The 26,449-nt window shown below is 40.7% G+C and overlaps 2 protein-coding genes across 2 annotated transcripts in view; one reads left to right on the forward strand and one right to left on the reverse strand.

Moving 5' to 3' along the window:
* Positions 1–18,794, forward strand: part of vopp1b (VOPP1 WW domain binding protein b) — a 369,450-nt gene extending 350,656 nt beyond the window's left edge. Inside the window, exon 5 of the mRNA XM_051929092.1 lies at positions 16,001–18,794. Coding sequence (XP_051785052.1) covers positions 16,001–16,182 — 182 coding nt within the window. The 3' untranslated portion in view covers positions 16,183–18,794. The remainder of the gene's footprint in view (positions 1–16,000) is intronic.
* The window catches only part of lancl2 (LanC lantibiotic synthetase component C-like 2 (bacterial)), a 410,926-nt gene that overhangs the window by 294,251 nt on the left and 90,226 nt on the right, over positions 1–26,449 (reverse strand). The gene's annotated exons all lie outside the window — the stretch shown is intronic.

Here is a 26,449-nt window from a genome sequence, read left to right on the forward strand (position 1 = left end):
GTATTATACACATAGGAACTATTCATTTATTTTCAGTTAAGTCATCTGCAGCAAACCTTTATAAATGAGGGTTTCTCCTTTTTAGATAGTGCAAACTGTTTCTTCTTCATTGAGGTTTTCTCTTGGAGAGCTTTTTTCATTTCATTGAAAATTAAAGCAGCAGCTGCCAAAATATGTAGCTTTCTTATTAATTTTTCAACATTGTGTAAAATAACTTTATAAAGTAACATAAAAGGTTTAAATACTGGTTATCCTTTTACACTAAAATATTACTAAAGAGATACAAAAAAAGTAAAATGCATATGTTGTTTTTCTTTAAGGAGATTAAATATTACTGAAGAAAAAAAAAAAACTTAAACAACCAAATGGGGCTATGCATACGAACTTAGGTTTAAATAAAACAGAAATATATACCTTTTATTTTTACTTCCTTAACTTGTGGAGGGTGTATCTTGTAGCAAAGCCCTAAGTTTTTTCATGAAAGCCCGTTTCAGTCAATAAGTCTTAAAAAAAGGTGTAAAGATATTGACAATAAGCTATGCAAACCCACCAAGACATGCAATCGTTTAAATCAAGGTGCGAGTCGAAAAACACCATCCGATACTATTAGTTAACGATTAACACATTTCTGTATGTATTGTAAGCATACAACTGATAATATGTTGCGCTTATTTATCTGGTGTACCGACATTTTTGCGCGTTTAATGGCTGAAATCTAACGTGGTTTGTGCCCTTCAGAATGAAAACAGTTAGCATTTACCTTTTTAATAAAAAGCGAGCTTTTAAGCCTGAGAAATCACTCCGTAAATGCACACGTTTAATTCTTGATCACTTCAAACAACTGAACTATCCAGAACATTTCAGGCATACATCCAGCATTCAAACTATGTATAAAAAGCACAACTGTTAAAGGAATTCAGCATTTCTTAATTGAAAATGTTCCTTTAATCCTCAACATGTCTCAATGAGTCGTTCTGGTGGTTTTACTTGACATTTTGATATTCTGGTTAATTGTGTTTGCAGTTGAGATGTTCTTTCCTGATTTATACTTGTTTTCTCGTTAATATTTGTTTCGCTGGTGTTAGTGTTCTGATTAGAGGTTATTGGTCCTTTGATGTCTTGACGGTGTCTTCTTAGAACAGCTTCTATTACGCAATTCCGTCACATACTGCTCTATTGTTTCTCCGCTTTTCTGGAAACGTAAAAAAACTTGTGCCGCTCAAACGTTACATTGCGCTTTGGGTTGCAATACGTTTCGAATTTTTCAACTATTTTGTTCAATTTCATATTGTCTCCATCTTCTTCAAACTGAAAATTGTTATACACCTCTAGCGCCTCTTCACCAATTACATGTAGAAGCATAGACGCTTTCATTTTTTCACTTTTCCTATCTGCTTCAATCGCAGCAAGATACAACTCGAATCTCTGTTTAAATCTTTTCCAATTTTCAGCTACATTTCCCTTTAACTGGAGATTTGGTGGGGGCTGTAATCCTAACATATTTTTTTTTCTCTTTTGCTAGAACGTCTTAGCGCTTTCTGATCACGTTTTCGGGTTACTCACAGACACGCGACTCGTTCAAAAGCTGAACCTCTTCTTCACATTCCTCTTCCAATCCGCCACTTCTGACACCATGTAGTGATCTTGTTAGGTTCGTAGTTTAATCAATACACAGGATTGAAAGATATAATAACTTTTTAATAGACAGACTTTAGAGACATTTACTGTACAAGTTACTAATCGTTCTTTAGTTCACGCCCATTCTCCTACTTGCATCGGCATTCACACGCATTACTAATCATTCTGTAAGTATCCCTTAATAGACCTTACTAATCAACTATCATTACAAAATCCAACGTGGTTTGTGCCCTTCAGAATGAAAACAGTTAGCATTTACCTTACGCAATTCCGTCACATACTGGTCTATTGTTTCTCCGCTTTTCTGGAAACATGTGAAAAAACTTGTGCCGCTCAAACGTCACATTGCGCTTTGGGTTGCAATACGTTTCGAATTTTTCAACTATTTTGTTCAATTTCATATTGTCTCCATCTTCTTCCCTTTAACTGGAGATTTGGTGGGGGCTGTAATCCTAACATACTTGTTTTTCTCTTTTGCTAGAACGTCTTAGCGCTTTCTGATCACGTTTTCGGGTTACTAACAGACACACGACTCGTTCAAAAGCTGAACCTCTTCTTCACATTCCTCTTGCAATCCGCCACTTCTGACACCATGTAGTGATCCTGTTAGGTTCGTAGTTTAATCAATACACACGATTGAAAGATATAATAACTTTTTAATAGACAGACTTTAGAGATATTTACTGTACAAGTTACTAATCGTTCTTTAGTTCACGCCCATTCTCCTACTTGCATCGGCATTCACAGGCATTACTAATCATTCTGTACGTATCCCTTAATAGACCTTACTAATCAACTATCATTACAAAATCCAACGTGGTTTGTGCCCTTCAGAATGAAAACAGTTAGCATTTACCTTTTTAATAAAAGGCGAGCTTTTAAGCCTGAGAAATCACCCCGTAAATGCACACGTTTAATTGCACATGTGTTAATATGCATGCTTACACAGTATTAAAAGACACTCAAAAATTAACGTCATTTACCTTTGTTCTCGCGTTTGATAAAAGGCGAGCTTTTATGCCTAGAAATCACCCCGTAAATGCACACATTTAATTGCACGTTTTAATATGTATGCTTACACAGTATTAAAAGACACTCAAAAATTAACGTCATTTACCTTCGTTCCCGCGTTTGACTCGTGCTGTAAATCTCTTCCTTGTTTTTAGTTCAAGTGATTACGTAGGAGATGTGATGATGCGATACGTGACTCCGCCTCCTCCATTAGAGTATATGGACAAAAAACAGGTTCCAGTTATGACCATTACACGTAGAATTTCGAAATGAAACCTGCTTAACTTTTGTAAGTAAGCTGTAAGGAATGAGCCTGCCAAATTTCAGCCTTCCACCTACACGGGAAGTTGGAGAATTAGTGATGAGTCAGTCAGTCAGTCAGTCAGTCAGTGAGTCAGTGAGGGCTTTGCCTTTTATTAATTAGTATAGATATATATATGTATGTGTGTATATATATATATATGTATGTGTGTATATATATATTTGTATATATGTGTACAGTATGTACTGTATGTGTGTACTGTGTGTACCAGTAAACTGTGTAAATATGGTATGAATGTATACAACATCATCCCTCCATTTGCTACTGCAGCATTACGGTCATTATAATGTATTGTCAGAAACTCCACACAAAGCCATAGCAAGGTTTGGGGTAATCACCCATATAATTGGTATCCTGGCTGCAAAATCGTGAATATATTACACAGAACTGATGTGCACAAAACCGCGTCTAAAACAGAACTGAGGGAATAAGGAAAAGGTGGAGGCTTGTAAAAGAGATGACAGGAAGTGAAGTTAGATGGGTCGGGCTGATAAGGATCTTCAGCCATAGGCTCGAGCCTGGACATGATATCAAAGGGGCCGGAGCCGACAAGGTCTTCCTTCATAGGCTCGGACCCGGAAGTGACGTCAACAGGGCCAGGTGGAATCTCTCATGAATGGTCTTCAGGAAAGCGAGAAAAAGAGTCAGTGCACTCTGCCACATCCCGGTCTGACTCAGAAATGCCCTTACTCAAGCCCTTTAGCTGCCTCCCATGCACACATGTGACAGTATCCACACAATATTGGCCACAAGGCAGGACCCCACCATTGGTGATACATCAGGGCACACTCTCACACAAACACACACATCCATTGACTCACACCAGCTAAGTTATGATCGCCACTTAGTGTTCTAGGTGGTTCTTTCTGACAGGGGAGGAAGCTAGTGCAAGAAAGGGTAGGACGTGTAGACATCTAACAGAGTGCTACTGGGCCAGGGTTTGAAGCCATGAAGCAGTCAGGCAAACACAAAGCTGTTATACCACCCTGTACACTCACTGAGCAAATTATTAGCAACACTATACGAATACTGGATAGGTAGGGCCTCTTTTTGTATCAAAACAGCTTCGACTTTTCCTGGCATGGATTTTACAAGATTTTGGAAACATACGTTTGAAATTCTGATACATGTTGACATGATTGTATCATGCACTTTTTGCCGATTTGTCAGCTGCACATTCATATTGTGAATCTCCCGTTCTACCACATCCCAATGGTGTTCTTTTGGATTCAGATCCAGTGACTGTGAAGGTCACAGAAGAACACTGGACTCATTGTCATATTCATGAAACCAGTTTGAGAAATTTGCTTTGTGACATGGTGCATTATCATGCTGGAAGTAGCCATTAGAAAATGGGTAAATTGTGGTCATAAAGAGATACACGTGGTCAGCAATGATATTCAATTAGGCCGAGGCATTCAAGTGATGACTGATTGGTATTAACGGGCCCAAAGTATGCCAAGAAAACTTTCCCTACAGCATTGCACCACCACATGCCTGGACTATTGACACACGGCAGGTTGGGTGCCTGGATTTGTGCTGTTGGCACCAAACTGTGACCCTACCATCTGTGAGCCTCAGTAGAAATTGAGATTCATTAGACCAGGCTACATGTTTCTGTTTTAGCTGCTCAGTTTTGGTGAGCTTGTGCCCACTGCAGCCTCAGCTTTCTGTTCTTAGCTATGGTTCTGATGTTGTAGCCCCTGTCAAGGGTCAATGTGTTTTTTATTCCAAGATGCTTTTCTGCTCGCAGTTATACAGAGTGGCTATCTGAGTTATCACAGCCTTTTTGTCAGCTCAAACCAGTCTGGCCTAAACCTCCCATATCAAAAAGGTGGTTTTTTTTTTAGTTTGTTTGCCCCATTCTGAGTAAACTTTAGAGATTGTTATGGGTGAAAATCCCAGGAGATCAGCAGGTACAAAAACACTCAAACCAGTCCATTTGGTCGAAATCACTGACATCACATTTTTTCCCATTCTGGTGTGAAGATTAACTGAGGTTGTATCTGCCTAATTTTATGCTCTGTGCTGCTGCCACTTGATTGGCTGATTAGAAAATTGCGTGTTCCTAATAATTGCCTTAGTAAGTGTATATGTGTGTGCCTGAGACCGACCACTTTTTATTTAGTTTATTTCTGTTAAAACAACACTTTTACAAGAGGAAACTAAAACTTGGTTTAGATTTTAGACCTGCCTTTCAGGTTTAATACTTAAAGTCCTCCTGCTCATTTGTTCTCCTTTTTTTCTTGTTGGAAAAGGCTTTTGTTAGAAGTGAATGAGACTCTTCATTCAGCTGTGATGCTTATGGAATAGAAATGCATAGCTGACTGGTCTTATTGCTTTGTATAAAGCTACAAGCATCATTAGGGGTTATAGGGTCCTTACTGTCACTGTAGAAAGTACAATGAAATTCTTACTCGATGTACCGTACAAATTAACAATGCAACACATCACCACTCTGCTATGCCAAGATTAGTGACTGTAACAACATTTCCTTCAAACCTCTGTCTCCCTTCCCTGAAAAATCTCAGAACATATTTATATTTAATGTATCCATCCATCCATTTTCCAACCCGCTGAATCCGAACACAGGGTCACGGGGGTCTGCTGGAGCCAATCCCAGCCAACACAGGGCACAAGGCAGGAAACAATCCTGGGCAGGGTGCCAACCCACCGCAGGACACACACAACACACCCACACACCAAGCACACACTAGGGCCAATTTAGAATCGCCAATCCACCTAACCTGCATGTCTTTGGAATGTGGGAGGAAACCGGAGCGCCCGGAGGAAACCCACGCAGACACGGGGAGAACATGCAAACTCCACGCAGGGAGGACCCGGGATCGAACCCAGGTCCCCAGATCTCCCAACCGCGAGGCAGCAGCGCTACCCACTGCGCCACCGTGCCGCCCTATTTAATGTATAAACATACATATTTAATTAAAAATGAAATGCAATAGAGATTGCAGAAATAATAAGAGGTGACAATATTTCAGTGTTTCAAAGCAGTATGACTCATAAATATTCAACTATCATAAACTAGCCACATTACCTGTTAAAGATAGGAAATAGAATACATTTAAAACTATTCAATATTTGATATCTCTTGCCGTATATGTACCTTCAGCATACCTCCTCCGTATCCTTGTGTGTCTCAGGCTCTCTTGCCCAGCACTTCCTCTCTCGATTGTGTTCCCATGAAGCCTGCTTCTCAGACTCTGTTATTTTGAGGCACTTTGCTCTCCTCCTGTCCATTTTTTGACTACCACCAGTGGTAGACAGGCCCCCATTACCCACTATAATAGTAGCAATAATAATTCTTTGCATTTATGTAGCGCTTTTCTCACTACTCAAAGCGCTCAGCAATTTCAGGCTAAGGGTCTTGCTCAAGGGCCCAACAGAGCAGAGTCCCTTTTGGCATTTACAGGATTCAAACCAGAAACCTATGAAAACATCACTTGTATTCGTGCAAAAATTTCCATCTGTGAAGCAACTCGGACTGCCCCTTGTTACTGTTTAGCAATTTTTTTGTAAAATCTGGAACTGAACTTCACACCCATAAGTAAAGTATTGTGTCCCTACCACGGATTCTCCAAAGCCAAATTGATTAATCAGTTTGCTCAGAGGGACTGGACATACACACACATAGTCAGTAAAGTTTTATGACATAGTAGGTAACACAGCAACATAGATAGATAGATAGATAGATAGATAGATAGATAGATAGATAGATAGATAGATAGATAGATAGATAGATAGATAGATAGATAGATAGATAGATAGATAGATAGATAGATAGATAGATACTTTATTAATCCCAAGGGGAAATTCACATACTCCAGCAGCAGCATACTGATACAAAAAAAACAATATGAAATTAAAGAGTAATAAAAATGCAGGTAAAAACAGACAATAACTTTGAATAATGTTAACGTTTACCCCCTCGGGTGGAATTAAAGAGTCGCATAGTTTGGGGGAGGAACGATCTCCTCAGTCTGTCAGTGGAACAGGACAGTGACAGCAGTCTGTCGCTGAAGCTGCTCCTCTGTCTGGAGATGATAGTATTCAGTGGATGCAGTGGATTCTCAATGATTGACAGGTGCCCGCTCAGCGCCCGTCACTCCGCCACAGATGTATATTTCTACAATAGAGCCTGCCTTCCTCACCATGTTGTCAAGTAAGTCTACTGTAACTTATTGATACAGTGGACTGATGTTGGCCTACCCTCTGTGTGTAGCAGGTCCTTATTAAAATTGAGTGGTATTTTAAAAGTAAAAGAATGAGCTAAATCAATCACTCTCTGGTGCTATGAATAGTGAGTATAACAAGGTTTAATCAGAACCTGAACAATCTCGGACATATTCATCATTAGCAGACAAACATATTAAGGACTAGTATATTACACATATTAGAGTGTACCTCTGTTGGATAAGTTTGGTGTTTCTCCAGAGGATAGTGACACAAGCAGAGGCAGCTGGCAACCTGCTCCATAAAAGGGCCTCGAGGCTGAGCTATAAACAGGGGTGTATACTGAAGAACGTGATACCAAAAGCCAACTACAATCTGAGGAGCGTCATCGATAGCAATTACTGACAATGAAAGGATGGGCAACTAAAGAACATCACTCTTTTAAGAAGAAATGATGAATGACCCAATCAGTGCATGGATCAATATCTGGATATGCTTTATAAACTGTTACATGCTACAAGAGCAAATACATTTTAAGATTAACTCAATAGAATTTAACAGACAAGGGCAGACGTGTATTTGTAAAGACACATTGCTCCAGCGAGACAGAGAGGCTTTGCCAAGGCAGCAGGCATCAGCCTCCCAGCAAGCCGCAAGCAAAGATTCAAAGCAGAGGAGAGTGACAGGAGGGCCCTAGGCCACCTCCTGCATTTGGATGTCTGTCTTGGCTTTGGCTTTAGTACGTTCTTTCAGGAAGTACCCTCAAAATATTTGACTACTCTTGTTGATGAAGTGCAAAGCTTTGCTAGAGATTGTGAGAACTGTAATGCTTAACTCTTTTGATCACAGCTGAGTTATGGGATGTATGCTCTCATTACTCCATCTTGGGTACTGTGGGAGGGCACACTCTTATAAACACATCGTTCAGGGTAACGAGTCCCGAGAGGTGTAACTGAGTGTGGGCTGAGAGGGAAAAAGGGAGGTTGCCATTGCTGTCCCAATAAGGTGCTGTCCTTATTATAAATAGACTGGCAGATTTTAGCAGGGACAGACAGGCTGTGACTCATATTTAGCCCAGAATTTAAAAGCACACAATTTTAATCCACAATATGAACGTAGTGTGTTAGCTTGGATTTGGTCTCTAGATTATAGACTGGCAATATTTTAATCCTGAATCCCAAAGCCTCCTACAAACTACACACACTTTTTTTGCTGTTAGACAGGGCACAGCCTCCTTCTGGTGTTTTGATCATCAGCATTGAACTGCTCAGTGTAAGTGAACAGAATGTTATGAATATTAGGAGTATTGTAGGAGGCACTTGCAAGAAATATTTCCCTTTATATGTTATGTTTATCTATACCTCTAACCTAGATAATGTAAGGACTTCAGAAGATTTGGGGTTTTAAAATAAATGTGAACTAAAGTCTACTATTTCACTGGCAAATCAACCAAATTTACATACTGCATTTAAGAATATGGATTATGAAAACCTTTAAACATCTGTTCCTACTAAATTTAATGCTCCTCCAGGGGAATATATTTCCACCTGGTCCCATGGTGGGCAGAACTAACCCAATTGAAAGGAATATTGCATTTACATTATGATGCTGACAGTTACAGGAACAATTGTCCTGGGCCCTGACTTTGTGGAGGGCCTAGGACAGTCTGTGCAGAAATTAATTGTTTTTGTAACGACTTGTGGCAAAGGTGCTATATAGGCGTTGACCCCACACAGACTGACAATGGAGGCACGTAAAAATGAAACAAAGGATTTATTTTTCTTCAGCCGTGGGGCACATCTTCCCTGTCTCCCATGTCCCCAAAACACACAAAAAAGAAAAACACCCAAAACACACTCTTCTTCTTCCTCCACTCCTCCCAGGTAGCTTTCTCCTCCTCCTCCTGACTCTGGCTCCTCGAATAGTGGCTGCAGGCTCTTCTTATAGCCCCCCCGGAAGTGCTCCAGGTGCTCATTGATCTACTTCAGGCTGCACCTCCGGGTGTGGCTGCATCACAGCCCACATGGGCTCAGGAAGCCGTGCAGTTCCCCCTGGCGGTGGCCACGGAGCCCAACAGGGCTGAGCTCTGGTGTTCCACGGTTGTGGCCCCGATGCAACCCAGGGGGGGCTGCCACCAAGCATTCCGGGGGACGTAGTGTGCAGCCCATGGCTGTTCCCCCAGATTCAGTGCCAAAGGGGCGGCTTTCTGTTACATGTAGACATTAACCAGACACTTTGACGTCACATTCCAACTTTTAGTACACTGCGCCCCCCGATTTTTTACTGGTACTGCAACTCGCGCACGCATCACGTTAATTTCTGAGGACCTGCTCAGAGGACACGTCAAATGAACGCTGGGAACGCATTGCAACCATGATACAGGCATGTACGCGTTCTGAGCATGAACTATAAATGAGCCCTAAGGTGGCGCTGGAGGATAGTTAGGGTTAGGGTTTGCAAGTGTGGATGGGGAAAAGGGCATTTGGGCCTAACTGCTCAGACTGTTGCCCTCACAACTTGGTCTCGTATAAGCAGTGAAAATCGAATGAATTAATGTTTTACAGTGTTACAAAATACAAGCTGAAAAGTACACACTGGTAATGTTTTGCATTTGGGTTAAAATGTTACACATTATTTGTATAAGTGGAGGCTATGAGGCTAAGGATCTGCCTTGGTTTCTGGAAGGTTGCTAACTCAAAACCCACTACTGCCAGAAAGGATGCTACTTAGTATTGGGCCCATGTGCAAGGTCCATAACCTGAAAATTGCTCGAGGGGTGCTATACAATGGATGACCTTGCACTCTGACCCCCAAAGGTCATGCATTACTATAGTGTACCAAATACCAAAGTAATACCAGTAGCAGGGTTGTCAAATGGCAAATACGTTGTGAGGCCAAGACTGAGGCAGAGGAGGCCACAGTACCAGGCCCCAACTTACTGTAATGACACTCCCATTTAAGACTATTATAAAATAATAATTAATTACATTTATGTGACATTTTTCTAACCAAAGTGCTTTACATAGACAGTGGAGAGCCACTTTAACCACAACCAATGTGTAGCATCCATCTGCATGATGCAGCGACAGCCATTTTTGCATCAATATGCTCACTATACATGAGCCATTAGTTAGTGAAGGACCGAGATACTTAGTTAGCTAATAACAGACAGGGTGTGATTAGGGGTCCAGAATACTCCTGACATACCTTATGCTCTTATCAATTCAAAATGAAAATGTATCGATTCATAAAATGTAAACTGACAGTCCCAATCATCTCTATGAAATAATGATACAAAGGTATTCACTGGAAAGTTTCAAACAGATTTCACAGGAAGCCATAAATATGAGAAACCATTTCTTCAAGGGTTAGTGTGTCTTGTGCATTTCCCAATTATTTAGGAGCTACTAAATCACAGAACATCTTGTATAGTTTCCTACTTGCATCCAATTTTTAAAGACACAAGAGTTCTACTCGTAACTAAATCTCGTTTGGTGTATTGTAATGTCTGCTGATTTCGGTCAGCACTTCCCTTCCCCTGTCACATCATTTCTAATTAATCGTTGCCGTCCCCCATCTCTCATTGTCTCTAATGGCACTTTATCACAAATGCAAATGCCTCGGTTTCCAAACAAAATTGACGGCTTCCACAGCATGCAGAGGCACAATCTGACCAAATGATAGGATTCACTGGGGAGCTTTTTAAGTGCATGATGAATGGATATTTTACCAGGAAGTTTTCCTGGAGCATAAAGAGAGCAGCAGTGCTCTAAAATGAACTGAAAATGAAGATGGATGGAAGACACAATGGACTAGCTTTGCTTAAATTGCTGAAGCTTACAGACTGCAAGGACAAAAGGTGAAAGCCCTGGAGTGAAAGCTTAGACTCTGTAAGTGATGCACGCTCATTCAGTCTTCATGCCTTGTGTCATGACTTAGTTGTTATACATTTGGGTCTGTCAGTGATGTTAAAATCACAGCGAAAAATATGGACTTAAATACCTTATCACAAATTAAAGCCCATGTTTTTCCAGTCCATCGCAGGTTTCACACATACACACCCTGAGCTCAGTTTAAAGTCACCAGGTAACTTAAAGTGCATGTTTTTAGGGACGCGGTAAGATAATCCACACAGACATGGAGGAATGTGCAGACTCCACCTCATCACTGCGCTACTGTGCTATCCAACAAAAAACAAACATAAATCAAGAAATGGAGTGCAAATTCAGCAGAAATGAACAAATATTTATCACCCACTATCTTTAAAAGCCAACATCCCCCAAGCTTTTCAAGCAATTGCTTTTAATTTTAAGCCTACAATTTCAGGCTGTGGACAACATCCATATTGGACGTCTTATGGCCCCTTTAGAAATCCTGAAGCATTATTTCTATCAACTGTGCTGTTGTGTACTGTGTTCCAGGAATATGTTTTTTTTTGTTTTTATAAGAAATCTAAGAATATGAAACTTGATACATGTGAATTTGTTTTACACAGAACTTTGGATTCTAAGTGGGACAGGTGTGCTAGACAGTTAATATTTCCCTTTGCCTTACTGTGTCCTGACAGCGATCTTCAATGGGCTCTTCTTTTTTTGCAACATTGGAGCAATTGTGATGTGACAGGCCACCGAGTCCAACAAGTCACCTGATATCTCCAAAAAACAATTACGATTTGAAGGCCCCCTAAGGTCCTGCTGTCTACCATGTCACTTATTTCTTAGCGTTCTCTGTGTGAACACAAACCTCCTGAAGTTTACCCTTAACAGGTTTCTGTCTGTGTCCCTGCATGGTTCCTGTTTGTGTTCATCCTCTGCCAACCATTTGGAAGCGTATTTATCTCATTTTCAATGTTTTAAGTTCAGTTTCATGAAAGTATTAGGGTCTCAACCTGCCTTGTGTTTTGATTTCTTGGCTGGACTTCATTTGCTTGTTCTGCTTTGACTGGATTTCCATTCTGACAAGATAGGTTTGGTTCTCGGCAGTGTGAATTCACTCCTGGCATGGATTTTGGTTTATTTCCCGTTTTTTTATTATGTAGACTCTGACAAAAAATTGAAAGGTTGAATGAACCACAAAGTCAGAGAATCAGTGGAGTGTTCATTCATCTCTGCAATGTGGCCTACTAATAAAACTTTAGAGTGGTCTGAGGTGGCTTAACTGAGACACGTTTATCTTGATATTAGACAGGAGTCCCTGTGGACTATGATGTTTGCTGATAACATTGTGATCTGTAGCGAGAGTAGGGAGCAGGTTGAGCAGACCCTGGAGAGGTGGAGATATGCTCTAGAGAGGAGAGGAATGAAGGTCAGTAGGAAGAAGACAGAATACATGTGTGTAAATGAGAGGGAGGTCAGTAGAATGGGGAGGATGCAAGGAGTAGAGTTGGCGAAGGTGGATGAGTTTAAATACTTGGGATCAAGAGTACAGAATAATGGGGATTGTGGAAGAGAGGTGAAAAAGAGACTGCAGGCAGGGTGGAATGGGTGGAGAAGAGTGTCAGGAGTAATTTGTGACAGACGGATATCAGCAAGAGTGAAAGGGAAGGTCTACAGGACGGTAGTGAGACCAGCTATGTTATATGGGTTGGAGACGGTGGCACTGACCAGAAAGCAGGAGACAGAGCTGGAGGTGGCAGAGTTAAAGATGCTAAGATTTGCACTGGGTGTGACGAGGATGCATAGGATTAGAAATGAGTACATTAGAGGGTCAGCTCAAGGTGGATGGTTTGGAGACAAAGTCAGAGAGGTGAGATTGTGTTGGTTTGGTCATGTGCAGAGGAGAGATGCTGACTATATTGGGAAAAGAATGTTAAGGATAGAGCTGCCAGGGAAGAGGAAAAAAAGAAGGCCTAAGAGAAGGTTGTGATGAGAGAGGACATGTAGGTTCTGGGTGTAACAGAACAAGTTGCAGAGGACAGAAAGATGTGGAAAAAGATGATCTGCTGTGGCAACAACCCATAACGGGAGCAGCCGAAAGAAAAAGAATACACCTATGACTCTTTTATATTAACAACGTGTCAATATGCCACACTACACAGAGATTAATAACCTTTCTACTGATACTTCATAAGTTTTTTGAAGACCAAAAGAGGCCTTTGTTAAGGTCTTGTTACATAAGAATAAATGAGTAATTGATGCATTTTTGCAGTAGCTAAGCTAAACTGTTACTGGCATGATTTCTACCATTTGAAATTGATGACCTTTCAGGGTGGATTTCAACTTCAGAAGAAAAAAAACAAGCTCTCAGGGGCTGCACATCCACGTTTCATTACCTATTATGACATGTTTGAGAAAGTTTTTATCAGCATTCGACATCTAACAACCCCTGACTGTTGGTGACACGGTTTGCTTTTTGCTCAACTGTCAAGAAATGCGGCACAACGTTTTGCAGTAACACAATGTAGTTCTTCAGTGGAAATGGTGACACAAACTTTTACCGATGCCTATATCTTCAGCAACTTCATGGACACTTAGGTGATGATTTTAACAAATCAAAGCACGCACTTTCTGAATGTGATCATCGTCCTGTTTTGGGATCATATGCCCAATTTGAAATGTCGGTACCATGTGTATCACTGTGTGCGACTTGGAACATTTGAAAGATTTCGGTAAATGTTTTTGACAAGTTTCACACAGAATTTCATGAAAACATGTTGCTCTTCAAGAACCATAATTCGACTTGCAAAAAATCACAAAAGGCACAGGAGACATCACTCTACTGGAAGTATGTGATGACTAATTGACGTGACGTGATCGAGCAAGTAGGGATTTGGTCAAGGTCACAACTACACACCGAGTCAGATCAATGTTTAAGAAGATTCATTTCTTTTTGGACAGACCTCGTATATTATATTCTCAGGTCAGACCAGGTTGGGGAGCATGACTGACATTGCCGCACCACTACATGACGAAATAGCTTGGGATCCAGGTTGTCAACCACCCAGGCAGACACGTGGTCCAATCCCATCCTCAGGAAAAGACGATATATATGCCTCAGGCAGGTGTTATGCGAGCATCCCCTTGGCCTGATCCAGCCAATCGGGTCCTCAACCATGACGATCCTGTGAGCCAGATCACCCTCTGGGAATCTTGCCACTGGCCATAGTGCTGTAACTGACGCTCCCTCACAATGCAGATAATGTGCCTCATTCTGGACTCTATGTGTTCGTTCGACACAAAGTTAAACCAGCGGTACAATACAATACAATACAATTTATTTTTGTATAGCCCAAAATCACACAAGAAGTGCCACAATGGGCTTTAACAGGCCCTGCCTCTTGACAGCCCCCCAGCCTTGACTCTCTAAGAAGACAAGGAAAAACTCACAAAAAACCCTTGTAGGGAAAAAATGGAAGAAACCTTGGGAAAGACAGTTCAAAAAGAGACCCTTTTCCAGGTAGGTTGGGCGTGCAGTGGGTGTCTGAAAGAAGGGGGTCAATACAATACAATACACAGAACAGAACACAAGTAATCCTCAATACAGTATAAAAATAAAAATATTAAAAGTACGAAGCACAACTTAACAGTAGATTATATCCCATAATATGATTTGGATTTGTTCAGAGTCCTGGAGACCTCGGCCATCAAGCTGCCTCCCTCATTTGGCCATTCCACAGCTGAGACAGCGCTGGGCTAGCCAATCCGATGAAAGGACCCCTCTACCCGATGATCCCTGCAATCCTCCATCAGGGATGACTTTACCTTAGGCAGGCAAAACAACTTGGCAGGTGGGCCATTTGAATACCGAGAAGAGAAACAGAATAGGTGAGGGTTAGTAACATATTGGAACTATCATATTACTTATGTTTTAGTGCTAATGACTAACAACAGAGATGCAGTCTGTACAGTTAATCAGCAGCTCTAGTCAGGGTGTGCTAAACTGAAGTAGTGAGTCTTCAGCCGGGATTTAAAATCTGAGACTGAACGGGCATCTCTTACCCAAGGATTCTCCGAAATGACACAATACCAAAGGAGTCTAGTCTTCATCTCAGGTCACTGGATAGCGTCCATGTCTTGTAACCATTTGGCAAAACAGAAAGCACCCGGACTCTAAAGACTTGGACCTTCGTCCTTTTGCATAGATATTAGGAGTGCCACACACCCCTTTCCAGCAATCCATCCAATCTAACCAATCCATCTACTGACTTCATAAAAGGAGTTGCTGCCAAGGTAAGTAAACCTCTTGACGAGGTCAACACTCTCTCTGCAAACAGACACACTGCTGATGGCTGTGCCTAAGAGGTCATTAAAGGCCTGGCTTTTAGTTTTTATTCAGGGCACTAGCAAGTCCAGACACTCATACTCCTCGCTCAGTCTCTCAAGAACCTGGATCAGAGCCTCCATTGACTCTGTGAAGATCACAACATCATCAGTAAAGTCAAGATCAGTGAATCTTTCTTCACCAACAGATGCCCCACAGTCGTCATACTTAAAGTCTTTTTGTGTCCTTGTTTATTCAGAGAAACTTTTTTTAATTGAAAATTCCTTTTTGCATTTATTCATTGTTATTTATTATTGGTTAACTTAATTTGCTGTGTTTTTTAATTACCCAGATTAGCACTGTGCAACATGGCAATAATCATCATAACCATTATGTAATTGAAATCAACATATGTATGAATTAACACAAAAAAACATAATTGTGAACATCAATATAAAATAAAAATGGTCATGTAAACAAACCAGTGACTTTTTTCCTAGGGGTGCCCCTGCTGCCACATCAGATTCTATTTACACCTTAAATTTCTTTATTTTTCCTGCTTTGCTCAGACCAGCACCAGTTCCATGAGCATGTGTATGTGTGTGTATTCTAACGTGACTCCTTCTTCTTGTATTTCAGGTTCTCAGCAGCCAGGCATGCAGCCCTACGGCGGCCCAGGAGGATCGGTCAACCCAATCGCGCCAGCTTTCCAGGTGCAGCCCAAATCTCCACATCTCAATCCTCCTTACCCACCTCCACCTTCTTACTGCAACCAGCCTCCTCCACCCTACGAGCAAGTGGTGACGTCATCTGAGAAGTAAAAAACTGGGACCTGCATTGGCTGGGCAACATCTTTCTGTGTTTTGTTTTTAATGATCGTATGATATATGGTGCAGCCTGTTCTTAACCAGGGAGAATGTTTAAAAAAAATAAAAAAAATAAATTTAAAAAATCCAGGCGGATTGCCTGGAGTCACCCAAGTGAACGACTTGAACCTGGCTGTGCAATGTGGACGAAATCTACTCAAATGGTGTGGGAGGTCAGCGTTGGAGAGGCTTCTTTTCTAATACATTTAGAGTTTTCTTGTGCGGTGTGTTTCCTAGATGTTGGATTAATGCTGTTTAGGACTTATATATGGGACAAGGGGTTACATTGTTATTTTTCCAATTTATCTTGTTGTTCATTTTTTCCTTAATATATTATACATGTACAGTTATTCTGGTGGGAAAATTGAAGCTGCAAATTTAACATCAAGTGCCTGGCGAGCAGAGTGCAAGAGACAGAAGCTAGTAGTCGACAGCGGAGCCGAGACCATCATGTAATGCGGCTGAAAGTGCACTGTGGGTCGTGTGTGTGATATGATGAGGAAGAATTGAGGAGTTCACTGGAAACTGTGTAGCTTGACAGATGCTGCAGTTCCCATGTGAGGGACCAGAAAGCCCCTTGGCAGTTCTGTGCATCCTCTGACGTGTGGCCAAGACACACTAAGACACCCATGGATTTCTTTTTTGTTTCAGTTTAATCACACCTGTAGGACACGACGGTCATTTTGAGGCCTGAATTTCTTACAGGTGTTGAGTTATGAGACGATTCCAGAGGTTTACGTCCACTTATCGCCAATGCCAATAGAGCGTATTTACGAGCACAAGCAATATTAGGAAGACTTTGAGGAACACAGAAAATGACTGTCATTTAAGATGTTTCATCTCCTGTTGACTCCTTTGTTTCCAAGTGTTCCTTTATCTATTTTTGGAACGTTGAAGCACAACTCATTAACTAGACCATCTTAACATTCTGAGAGGTACCCGGGACTGTCGAAACTGCTCTGACACAGTTCATGTACATATTGCAGTTCTACACTCTGCCAAACTCACCGTTTCTGGTTTTCATTCCAGCTGAACAAATTATTCATATCATTTCGGATTTCATTTCTGTTCTTATCTTGTCCAGGAAAGCTTGGCTTAAATTTAAATAGTTAAGGGATTGCAGTACATTGTAGCACCTCAGAGGTTTCTAATCTAGCTTTATAAATGGTTTGCTCTGGAATATTTAGTGACAGTGAATCCTGCTAAGGCTGGGGTCACTCTTGATCTCGTTGCCTTGAGGATGCCATATCACATGACTACATTTAACAGAGGATAATGCCAGACTACACGACTCCCTTACCACTTGTCAGCAAGTTTCTTATGTCCTGCTGCATCACAGAAGCATCGCTAGGTTGGTAGCTGATCAACGTGGAGCATCTCTGTGGCATGACAAAGGTGAGATGTCAAATAGCTGGTTGTACCGACTCCAAAGTTCCATGAACCACTCCTCTGCGTTCTTAACGTCTGCAGCTTTCATAAGCTGATGGCTTTCTCTTAATGTCTGCTCACATGTTTACTCATTACAATGGCAATCAAATATTTGCCACACATCCCTCAACTCCATCCTATGTTGAGGTCCATCCCTGCCCAGGGTGTCCTGCGTTGACTGAGTGAGCCAATGATGGACGTGGGCCTAAACAAGCAAGGAGTCGTTTGGCTAGAAATTGGAGCAGTTTGATCCGTATCCAAAAAATGGAATAAGTTGTTAAAAGTTAGTGTCTTTTACCTCATGTCTAACTTCAATTAATAATTGTTTACTTAATAATTATTTAATATTTCTTTAGTCACTAGTTTGAAAGGGAGTAAAGCATGCTTGGCATGGAACCAGTTTCATGTCTTCAGACATACTTAATCCTACAATAAAAGTTACTTTTCAGATACAGGTATGTGTGTGAATACGAAACAAGGTTGATGTGTCACTGGGGAAAGCTGATTAAATTTACAAACCATTTGGGTTGTGATTAATGAGAAAACATTTTGATCAGAATTAATCAAGCCTTAGATTTTGTTCTATCATACAAACCATAAGTTTCCTAAAAAGCAAAGCAGATATTGCTTATTATAATAATCCAGCTGCTTCTTGTGAAATAAAGAAATGGCAAATAAGAATGCAAATTCTGTTAAAAAGCTCACCTGGAATGAAAACCGCTAACTGGCAATGGGGTTGGGGGGGGTTTGGGGGAGGCAATGGCGTAGCGGGTTTTGTTGCAGCGTCATTTGATAATTTCTTTGTGGTGTGCCCCTTCTTACAAAGCATACCAGATTATGGGATGGTAATTTGGAATTTGGGTTTTTAATCATTTTAGGTCTCCCAGGAGGGACTTTATTCTTTCGATTCCTTAATTAGTTTTTTTTTTTCCTTTGTTCATTCTGAGCGGATTGGTTTTACATAGAATTTTTGTGAAGCTGTGCTTGTTTACCATTATGACCAAAATGCGTTAAAAAAAATTAAATAACAATAATCCTTTCACTCTGTGGAAGATCATTCCATTTTTAGAACTGTTTTTAAGAATTGTAAATACTGCTAGCTGTAGTATTAATAAGCCATTAAAGAATTTCCTTCCATATGTTTGGTCCACGTACTGTATCTACTGTAAATTGACCCAATTTTTAAGATGAATAATTGTGGGTTTAAAAGGGGTGATGGGTAATATTTAATCTCTGGATGAATATTTTCTTTTTTTTTTTTTTCTTAATGTTAGATGTTAACAGTTTCATTTAAGAGGCATTGAATATTTTCAACCAAAGGTGTCAAGAGTGTGTATAAATATTTGACGTCAAAAATGTAAGATAGTAAATTATGACTCAGAACACTGGCAACAATTTTTTTTTCAAAAGTTTTGCTTCCTGAGCAACCTTTGGTATTTAACATAGACAGCTTTAAGATAAACGCAAATATTATACCAGACTGACTGTATCATGTAGGAGTTTGGTGAAACATGACATTAACGTTTGTTGAATTTAGTGTGTTTAATCACTTAATGTTATGCACACATTACACTAGATCAACTGAGCTACAAATGTTTTACTGCTGATTTTCATTTATATTCTTGTTTTGGTGTCAAACAACAGTCAGCTTGCAATGGTGGATTCCACTTGCTCAGTTACTGCTTTTTCAGTATTGCAATGTTCTGGTGAAACCTTTCATGTTCGTGATTGACTGCACCAAGACCAAATGCGAATGTAGAAAATGTGACTTGCTTGGTTGTGTATGCTTGCGGCATGTTATCAAGCAGCTGGACATAGTTTGGTACTCTGTTGTTAGTAAGACATTTCTCAAGAAAAGGGGTCGCCAACTCCGGTTCTGGAGGACCACCTTGGCTGTAGGTTTTCATTCCAACCATTTTCTTAATGAGTGACCTATTTTTGCTGTTAATTAAGTTCTTTTAAACTAATTTTAATTAGTTAGCTCTTGAAGACTCAGACCCCTTAATTGTTTCTTTTTCCTTAATTAGCAGCAAAACAATAATGAGATACAAAATGAGCCAAAACATGAGTAGCAAACTGTGTCCATCATACAATATCTGAAAATAAAAATAGTGGAGGTCTCAGGAATGCTGATCTGCTCAGGTCCACAAAACATTTGACCAGAGCTCTTACAAAAGAGAAAATCAACAATTTCCGAAATGTCTGCTAATGCACCACGAGAGCAGCAACAAGCTGCGGAATTAAAGAACGGGTTTAATTAACACCAAGAATCTGCGCCTAATTAAGCAACTGGTTGGAGTGAAATTGGTTGGAGTTTGAAGCCCTGACTTAGTTGGTCTTCTGTTGGCTCACTCACTTCACATTTCATTTCTGTTTGGGTGCCATTTAAGGAAAGAAATGAAGTAATTCAGTGGAATGATGAAGAAATTCTGGGGAACAAATCTTAAGAAAGCAATTCAGTTAAAATGAATTCACAAGAAGTTAATTAGCAGTACAAACAGGGCACTCGTTCAAAAAAGTAGAATGAAAACCTGCTGTAGGCTGTAGAATGAAAATCTACAGCCACGGTGGTCCTACAGGACTGGAGTTGGTGACCCCTGTTCAAGAACATCCTTGAACGCCTTGACTCCGACCCCACTAGATGTTCAAACTGCTTGTCCATTATAACGTGTCTGATTTGTAGACCAACAAAAATGCCCTCCTTAATTCTGGGTTCAGTTATTCATGGAAATATCAGCCTTGAATACCCAAATCCTGCACCTTCTTCCTTCATTGCTTTCATTAAACTTTTCATCAGTCTCAGTTTTACATGAAGAAGAGACAAAAATATCTTTGTTGGTTCAACAAGTGGTTTATATGGCACACTTTTTTGCATATTGAGTGTCCATTCATTTTTAACGTAACAAGACTCTTTAGTAGGGCTGGCCCATTCGCAAATGAAACATCAGGACTTGCTATATCTGTGCTGCATTTCAATCGGCACAGCCACCACTTTTAGTCCACCACAGACCTGCCAGTTGTAGTTGTTGTACTGCACAGTATACTGTATGTACTGTATGCTTACAATATGTGAGGATATCACAAAATTGGATGAGAACAAATATACCAGTATATGAGAGGAACATGGAAAGAGGATTTTTGTGATCATCGGGCCAAAGTCCAAGTTATGCCCAAGTGTTTCCAGGAAGCAAAACCTTTGTTGTCCAGTGAAGTCCAAACTAAGAATGAATGGCCTTACATGGAAGATCTGCTTATTATTTTATCAGAACTGCAGTGATTATAGAGGCTGATAGACATGCTTATCCATCATTAAATTCAAATAAATATAATAATATAGTGGCTCCTAGGGAGTGATGCTGAAAACTGGACAAATCACACCGTATTTATAGCATTTCATTTGGGAAGAAAATTTTTTGATATCAACATCAATGTAAGTAAAGCACAGCTCTTGGCAGTGCATTTGAAGGTTTTATTCTGCGCTGCTTCTTTCATATTCTTTTAGTTTGACAGTTGCTTATCGCTGGGTTGCCCATCCTCATCATATGGCAGCTAGAAATAAAAATCAAACGGCTCATGTGCCCACGAGGATTGGATGAACTGGGTAATGTGCAAATAATAAAACTGATGCTAATTCTGTGTCTTTTTTCAGTGTTATTGTGCTGCTAGAGTGAACCTGCTTTGTTTTCCTAAAACATCAAGTCAGTGTTTAAAGTAAGCGCACACACTAAATTCCCAACACCATCTCAAAGGGCCTGCTGTTTGTGTGTGTTTTTAAACAGGTGTGAATTAGTGACTTTCCAATTATGGGCCTTGCACCAACACGTTTTGAAGTGTCCAGTTGAATTATTTTGCACAAACTATGTCAAGTGATGGACTTTTCATGTACAGTCATCAAAAGTGATTTTTTTTTTATTAAAATGAGAAAATATCCTCAGGTGTCTGCTGGCAGCGTAGCACAAAAGAATCACAAAGGGCTTCCATGGAAACCGAGTTGTCAGGGATCACCACAAAACCTAAATATCACAACATCAACACCTCAAGACAAAAAGTGACATCTCAGAAAATTAAGAGGAGAGGATTACCAAAAACAGGTATGGCCTCCATTGTCACGTGTCTTATGTACATGTGTTAATCAACATGGAACATTGTCGCCTCTGGTGCTGACTGGTGTCTGGTTGTTTGTCAGTGACCTTGCTTGCCAAATTTTTCCCTGAAAAGTTGCAGTGTGGCTGGATTAGACTTGAGGCCAGCATGACATCACAGAGCTGGAGCAGCCATGCTTGATGAGGTTATCACTGCCCAGTCCTGCATACACAGAACCGTCACTGTAAGTGAACCCCACCTAAGACTTGGTGCTGCCCCATCTGCTTCACACATCCGTAAATGATTTATGGCATATACATGCATGCATGATGTGTGTCAGCACACCAGCCGGACCTGTAGCCTCCATGCAGCACTTCAGTATTTTCATTTGAGGGTTACATTGGCAGACCATACTGAGAAAATTACAAAAACACTCTGCTGTTCTGCATAGATTCATTGTACGTTCACTGATGGATTAAACATATTATGCACCCCTAGTATTCAGCGCTAATCCCATGCATTACAAGCAATAGGGGTGTTGGTTAGTCATAGCGATAGGAGCTCGGGAAACACAAAGAAATTAAGGACTCCGAGGATAATTTTATTTCAGGGAAGTGGTTTGCACTACTGCTTCAAACTCAGATCACTATATTGCCACAATAATCGTCAATTAAAGTAGCCAGACTCCTCCTTGGCCCCCAGAGACATTGTAAAAGACCATCACACCATTATAATCCCTGAAAACTAGTCCAGTTTTTCCTCCCTAACTGAATTTAATGCATTTTACAGAGTTTCCTGAAATTCCCCAGTGTTTCTACATTTTTACCAAACTTGCGGTGAAGCAAAATAAGAGGGGTTCGCTCGTCATTAGTCACCGATCTCCACCACCACAATTATTGAGTATAAAAACTTCTCGTATTCCTCATCTGAAACTGTCATCTTACCTCTGAACCCTCCGTCTTCTTACCTGCAAAATCTCATAGTACAGTGCGTCACAAGTGTTTGTGATTCCTCAGGTGGGTTTCATTGCTTCTTAAGATGCTTCGGCTTGCTTCTACCCGTTGGAGTCTGTAGTTTCATTTGTTGAACTTGAGAACAAGAGCTGTGCCAACAAAAAGTCAAAGAAGCCATTATGAGGCTGGAAAATAAGAACCTTTCAAGACATCAGTAAAACCGTAGGATTATCAGAATCAACAGTCTGGAATATCATTAAGAAGAAAGAATGCACAGGTGAGCTCAGTAACCGCAAAGGGGCTGGTAGGCCAAGAAAGACCACCACTGCTGATGACAGAAGAATCCTCACTATGGCAAAGAAACACCTGCCTGACAGATCAGAAGCAGTCTTCAGGAGGCAGGTGTGTGTGTGTGTCACAGACGATGAAGACTTCATGAACAGAAACACAGGCCACACTGCAAGATGCAAACCACTAGCTGGCAACAAAAACACGGCCAGATTACAGTGTGCGAAAAAGTACTTAATAGAGCCTGCAGAATTCTGGACAGAAGGTCTAGTGGACAGACTAGACAAAGATGAACCTTTATCAGAGTGATGAGAAGAGCAAAGGGTGAGATGAAAAGGAACTGCCAAAGATCCAAAGCATAACCACGTCATCTGTTAATATTGGTGGTGAGGGTGTTATGGCTTAGATGTGTATGGACGTGTATGGCTGCCACAGTCACTGTCACACTTCTCTTCATCAATGATGGGACTGCTGATGGCAGAGGCACAAAGAACTCTGAGGTGTGTAGAAACAATTGCTCAAGTTCCAGTAAATGCTTCCAAACTCATTGGACGGTGCTTCATTCTACAAAAAGATAGCTAATGATCTCAAACATACTGCTAAGGCAACACAGGAATCTGTCAAAGTTAAAAAATGGACAATTGTTGACTAGCCATGCCAGTTACCCGATTTAAATCCAATTGAGCAGGTCTCCCATATGCCCCCTGAAACAAGCAGGAGCTGAAGATGGCTGAATTAGAGGCTTGTCAGAGCATCGCTAGAGAAGATCCTCAGCACCTGGTGAAGTCTATGAAACCAAGCAGTCCTTACATACAAGGGACATGCGACAAAGTACTAAATATGACTGCATTAAAAGACCTGGCCCAAACATTATGGTGCCCCTGAAATGGGTAGACCTTGTATAAAGAGTGTTGTAATTTCTATATGGTGCAAACAAAATGTATGCAAATACTCTTAAATTAAATTTGGCATTGTGCACTTTTTTTACAACTCAATTGTTTTATTTTAATTTTAAACTGTGAAACAGTCAGGTAAATCACAGATATCTATAGCATATGCAGATTTAATGAAAAAATTACATGTGAAGAGATTGCAGAAGTAATAAATTAGGAAGTGTCAATACGTAGGCCATGAGACACTTGCCGTCCCTGGTCACTTACATGTGTTGTGTTCACACCGAACAACAGGAGCTGTAACCATTATGCAAAATATGTGACGTGCAAAGGTCGTAGGTGAAACTATTGACGTCTTTTCAATATGCGGCAGTTAGTTCTTTGCTGTATGTTATCACAAAGGCATCTATTGCTTTTTCAGAGAATCGGCTTAAGGAATTCATCGACAGGATTAAGAAACAAAGGAAATTAGAGCACAGAGGTTCAAGATTCCAAGTCAGAAATAAGACACAAGCAAAAAAAAGGATAACATTATTTATTAAATGTACAGTTATTAATACTGTAATAAAATTCAGATTAAAAACCTGATGTCGCCAGTGCTTGAAAAGAGCACAATTCATCACCCGAGCCGCACAACGATAGTTTCTGGTTGTACAAAAAGTACACACCCTGAAGTAGGAGCTAAAACAAAGTAACAGGAACTACAAATGGAGTGAGTTCCTGTGGTGGGAATGATACAAACGTTTCTGGGTTTCTAAGAAGTCCCTGGTTCGTGAAAAAGGTTCCCATGGTGGGAACGCACCTATTGTGTTTTGATGCTGGCCTCACCGTCGGTGTGTAGCAGATTAACATTAAAACTGAAAAGTAAGTCATTTTAAAAATTAAATGAGGCTTCCAGCTCTGGGCTTGTGCAGCTTCAGGGCCTCCATGATGCATATGTGGAAGCTTCTTCTTCCTACTAACAGTATGGCTGCTGGCTCATTGATGGATGCCGTGCTGCAACTAAAAAATTGTCCCTGCAAGTTCCTGCTCATTATTTAAGTGAATGCTGAACTGGATTTGGAGCACTGTTGTCACGTTCTCAGTTTCATACTTCTTGTTTCATTCTTTTAGTTGTTTGGAGTTCATTCCCCCCAGACTGTAGGACTGCTAAGGCTGCAACGAAGAGCGAGCAGCTCTGTAAGCCAGCCAGCACCGGCCATGCTGTCATCCAAGGTGTACACTATAAGAACAAAAGTACTGGGACACCCCTCTTCATTAGTGAATTTCAATCAGACCCACTGCTACATATGTATAAAATCAAACAAATAGCCATGCAGTCTCCATTTACAAACATTTGTGAAACAAATTGGGTCGTTCTTAACAGTCCAGAGACTTCAAGCGCCGTACTGTGATAGGATGCCACCTTTGCAATAAGATGGTTTGTGAAATTTCATCCCTGCTGGATATTACACAATCAACTGTAAGTGTCATTATTGGAAAATGCAAGTGTTTAGGAACAACAGCAACTCAGCCATGAAGCAGAAGACCACGACTGCTAAGGTGATTCCATAGCTGAAGAGTTCCAATCTTCCACTGACATTAATATAACTGTCTGGTGGGAGCTTCATGGAATTGGTTTCCATGGCCAAGTAGCTGCATGCAAGCCTCACATCACCAAGTCCAATGCCAAGCATTGGATGGAGTGGTGTAAAGCACACCGCCACTGGACTGTGCAGCAGTGGAAACGTGAGGTATGGAGGATGAATCACGCTCCTCTGCTTGATGGACTAGTCTGGGGTTTGGCGGATGCCAGGAGAACATTACCTGGCATCACTAGATTGTACCAACTGTGAAGTTTGGTGGAGGAGGGATAATGGTGTGGGGCTGTTTGTCAGGGTTTGGGCTGGGCCCCTTACTTCCAGTGAAGGGCAATCTTAACGTTTCAGCATACCAAGACATTTTGGACAATGCTATGCTTCAACTTTCTGGAAACAGTTTGGGAAAGGCCATTTTCTATTCCAGCAGGACTGTGTCCTAGTGCACAAAGCAAAATCCATAAAGAGATGGTTGGATGAGGTCGGTGTGGAAGAACTTCACTGGCCAACATAGAGCCCTGATCGCAATCCCATCAAATGCCTTTGGGATGAATTGGAACGGAAATTGCAAGCCAAGCTTTCTCGTCCAACATCAGTGCCTGACTTCATAAATGGGCACAAATTCCCACAGAAACACTTGAAAACCTTGTGGAAAGCCTGCCAAGAAGCTGTTATGGCTGCAAAGGGGGGTGGGAACAACTCCACAGTAAAGTCTATGTATTTGAATGCAATGTCTTTAAAGTCCTTGTTGGTGTAATGGTCAGGTGTTCAGTATTTTTGTTCATATAGATATTTTACAGATGTTAGTGTCTCTAAAACAAAGACACAAACCAATGTTCTCTTTGTTTCAAATTGATATAATGATTTAGGAATCCTAGAGGGTTGTTCTTCAATGAAAATAGCTTGGTGGTACTATGATTACCACTACTTTATTTATTATTAAAACAGAAGGGAAAATTACAAGACCACAAAAATCCAAGAAGGAATCATCGCCCATCGT

Source organism: Erpetoichthys calabaricus, chromosome 6, assembly GCF_900747795.2.
Source record: "Erpetoichthys calabaricus chromosome 6, fErpCal1.3, whole genome shotgun sequence".
Lineage (NCBI taxonomy): Eukaryota > Metazoa > Chordata > Cladistia > Polypteriformes > Polypteridae > Erpetoichthys > Erpetoichthys calabaricus.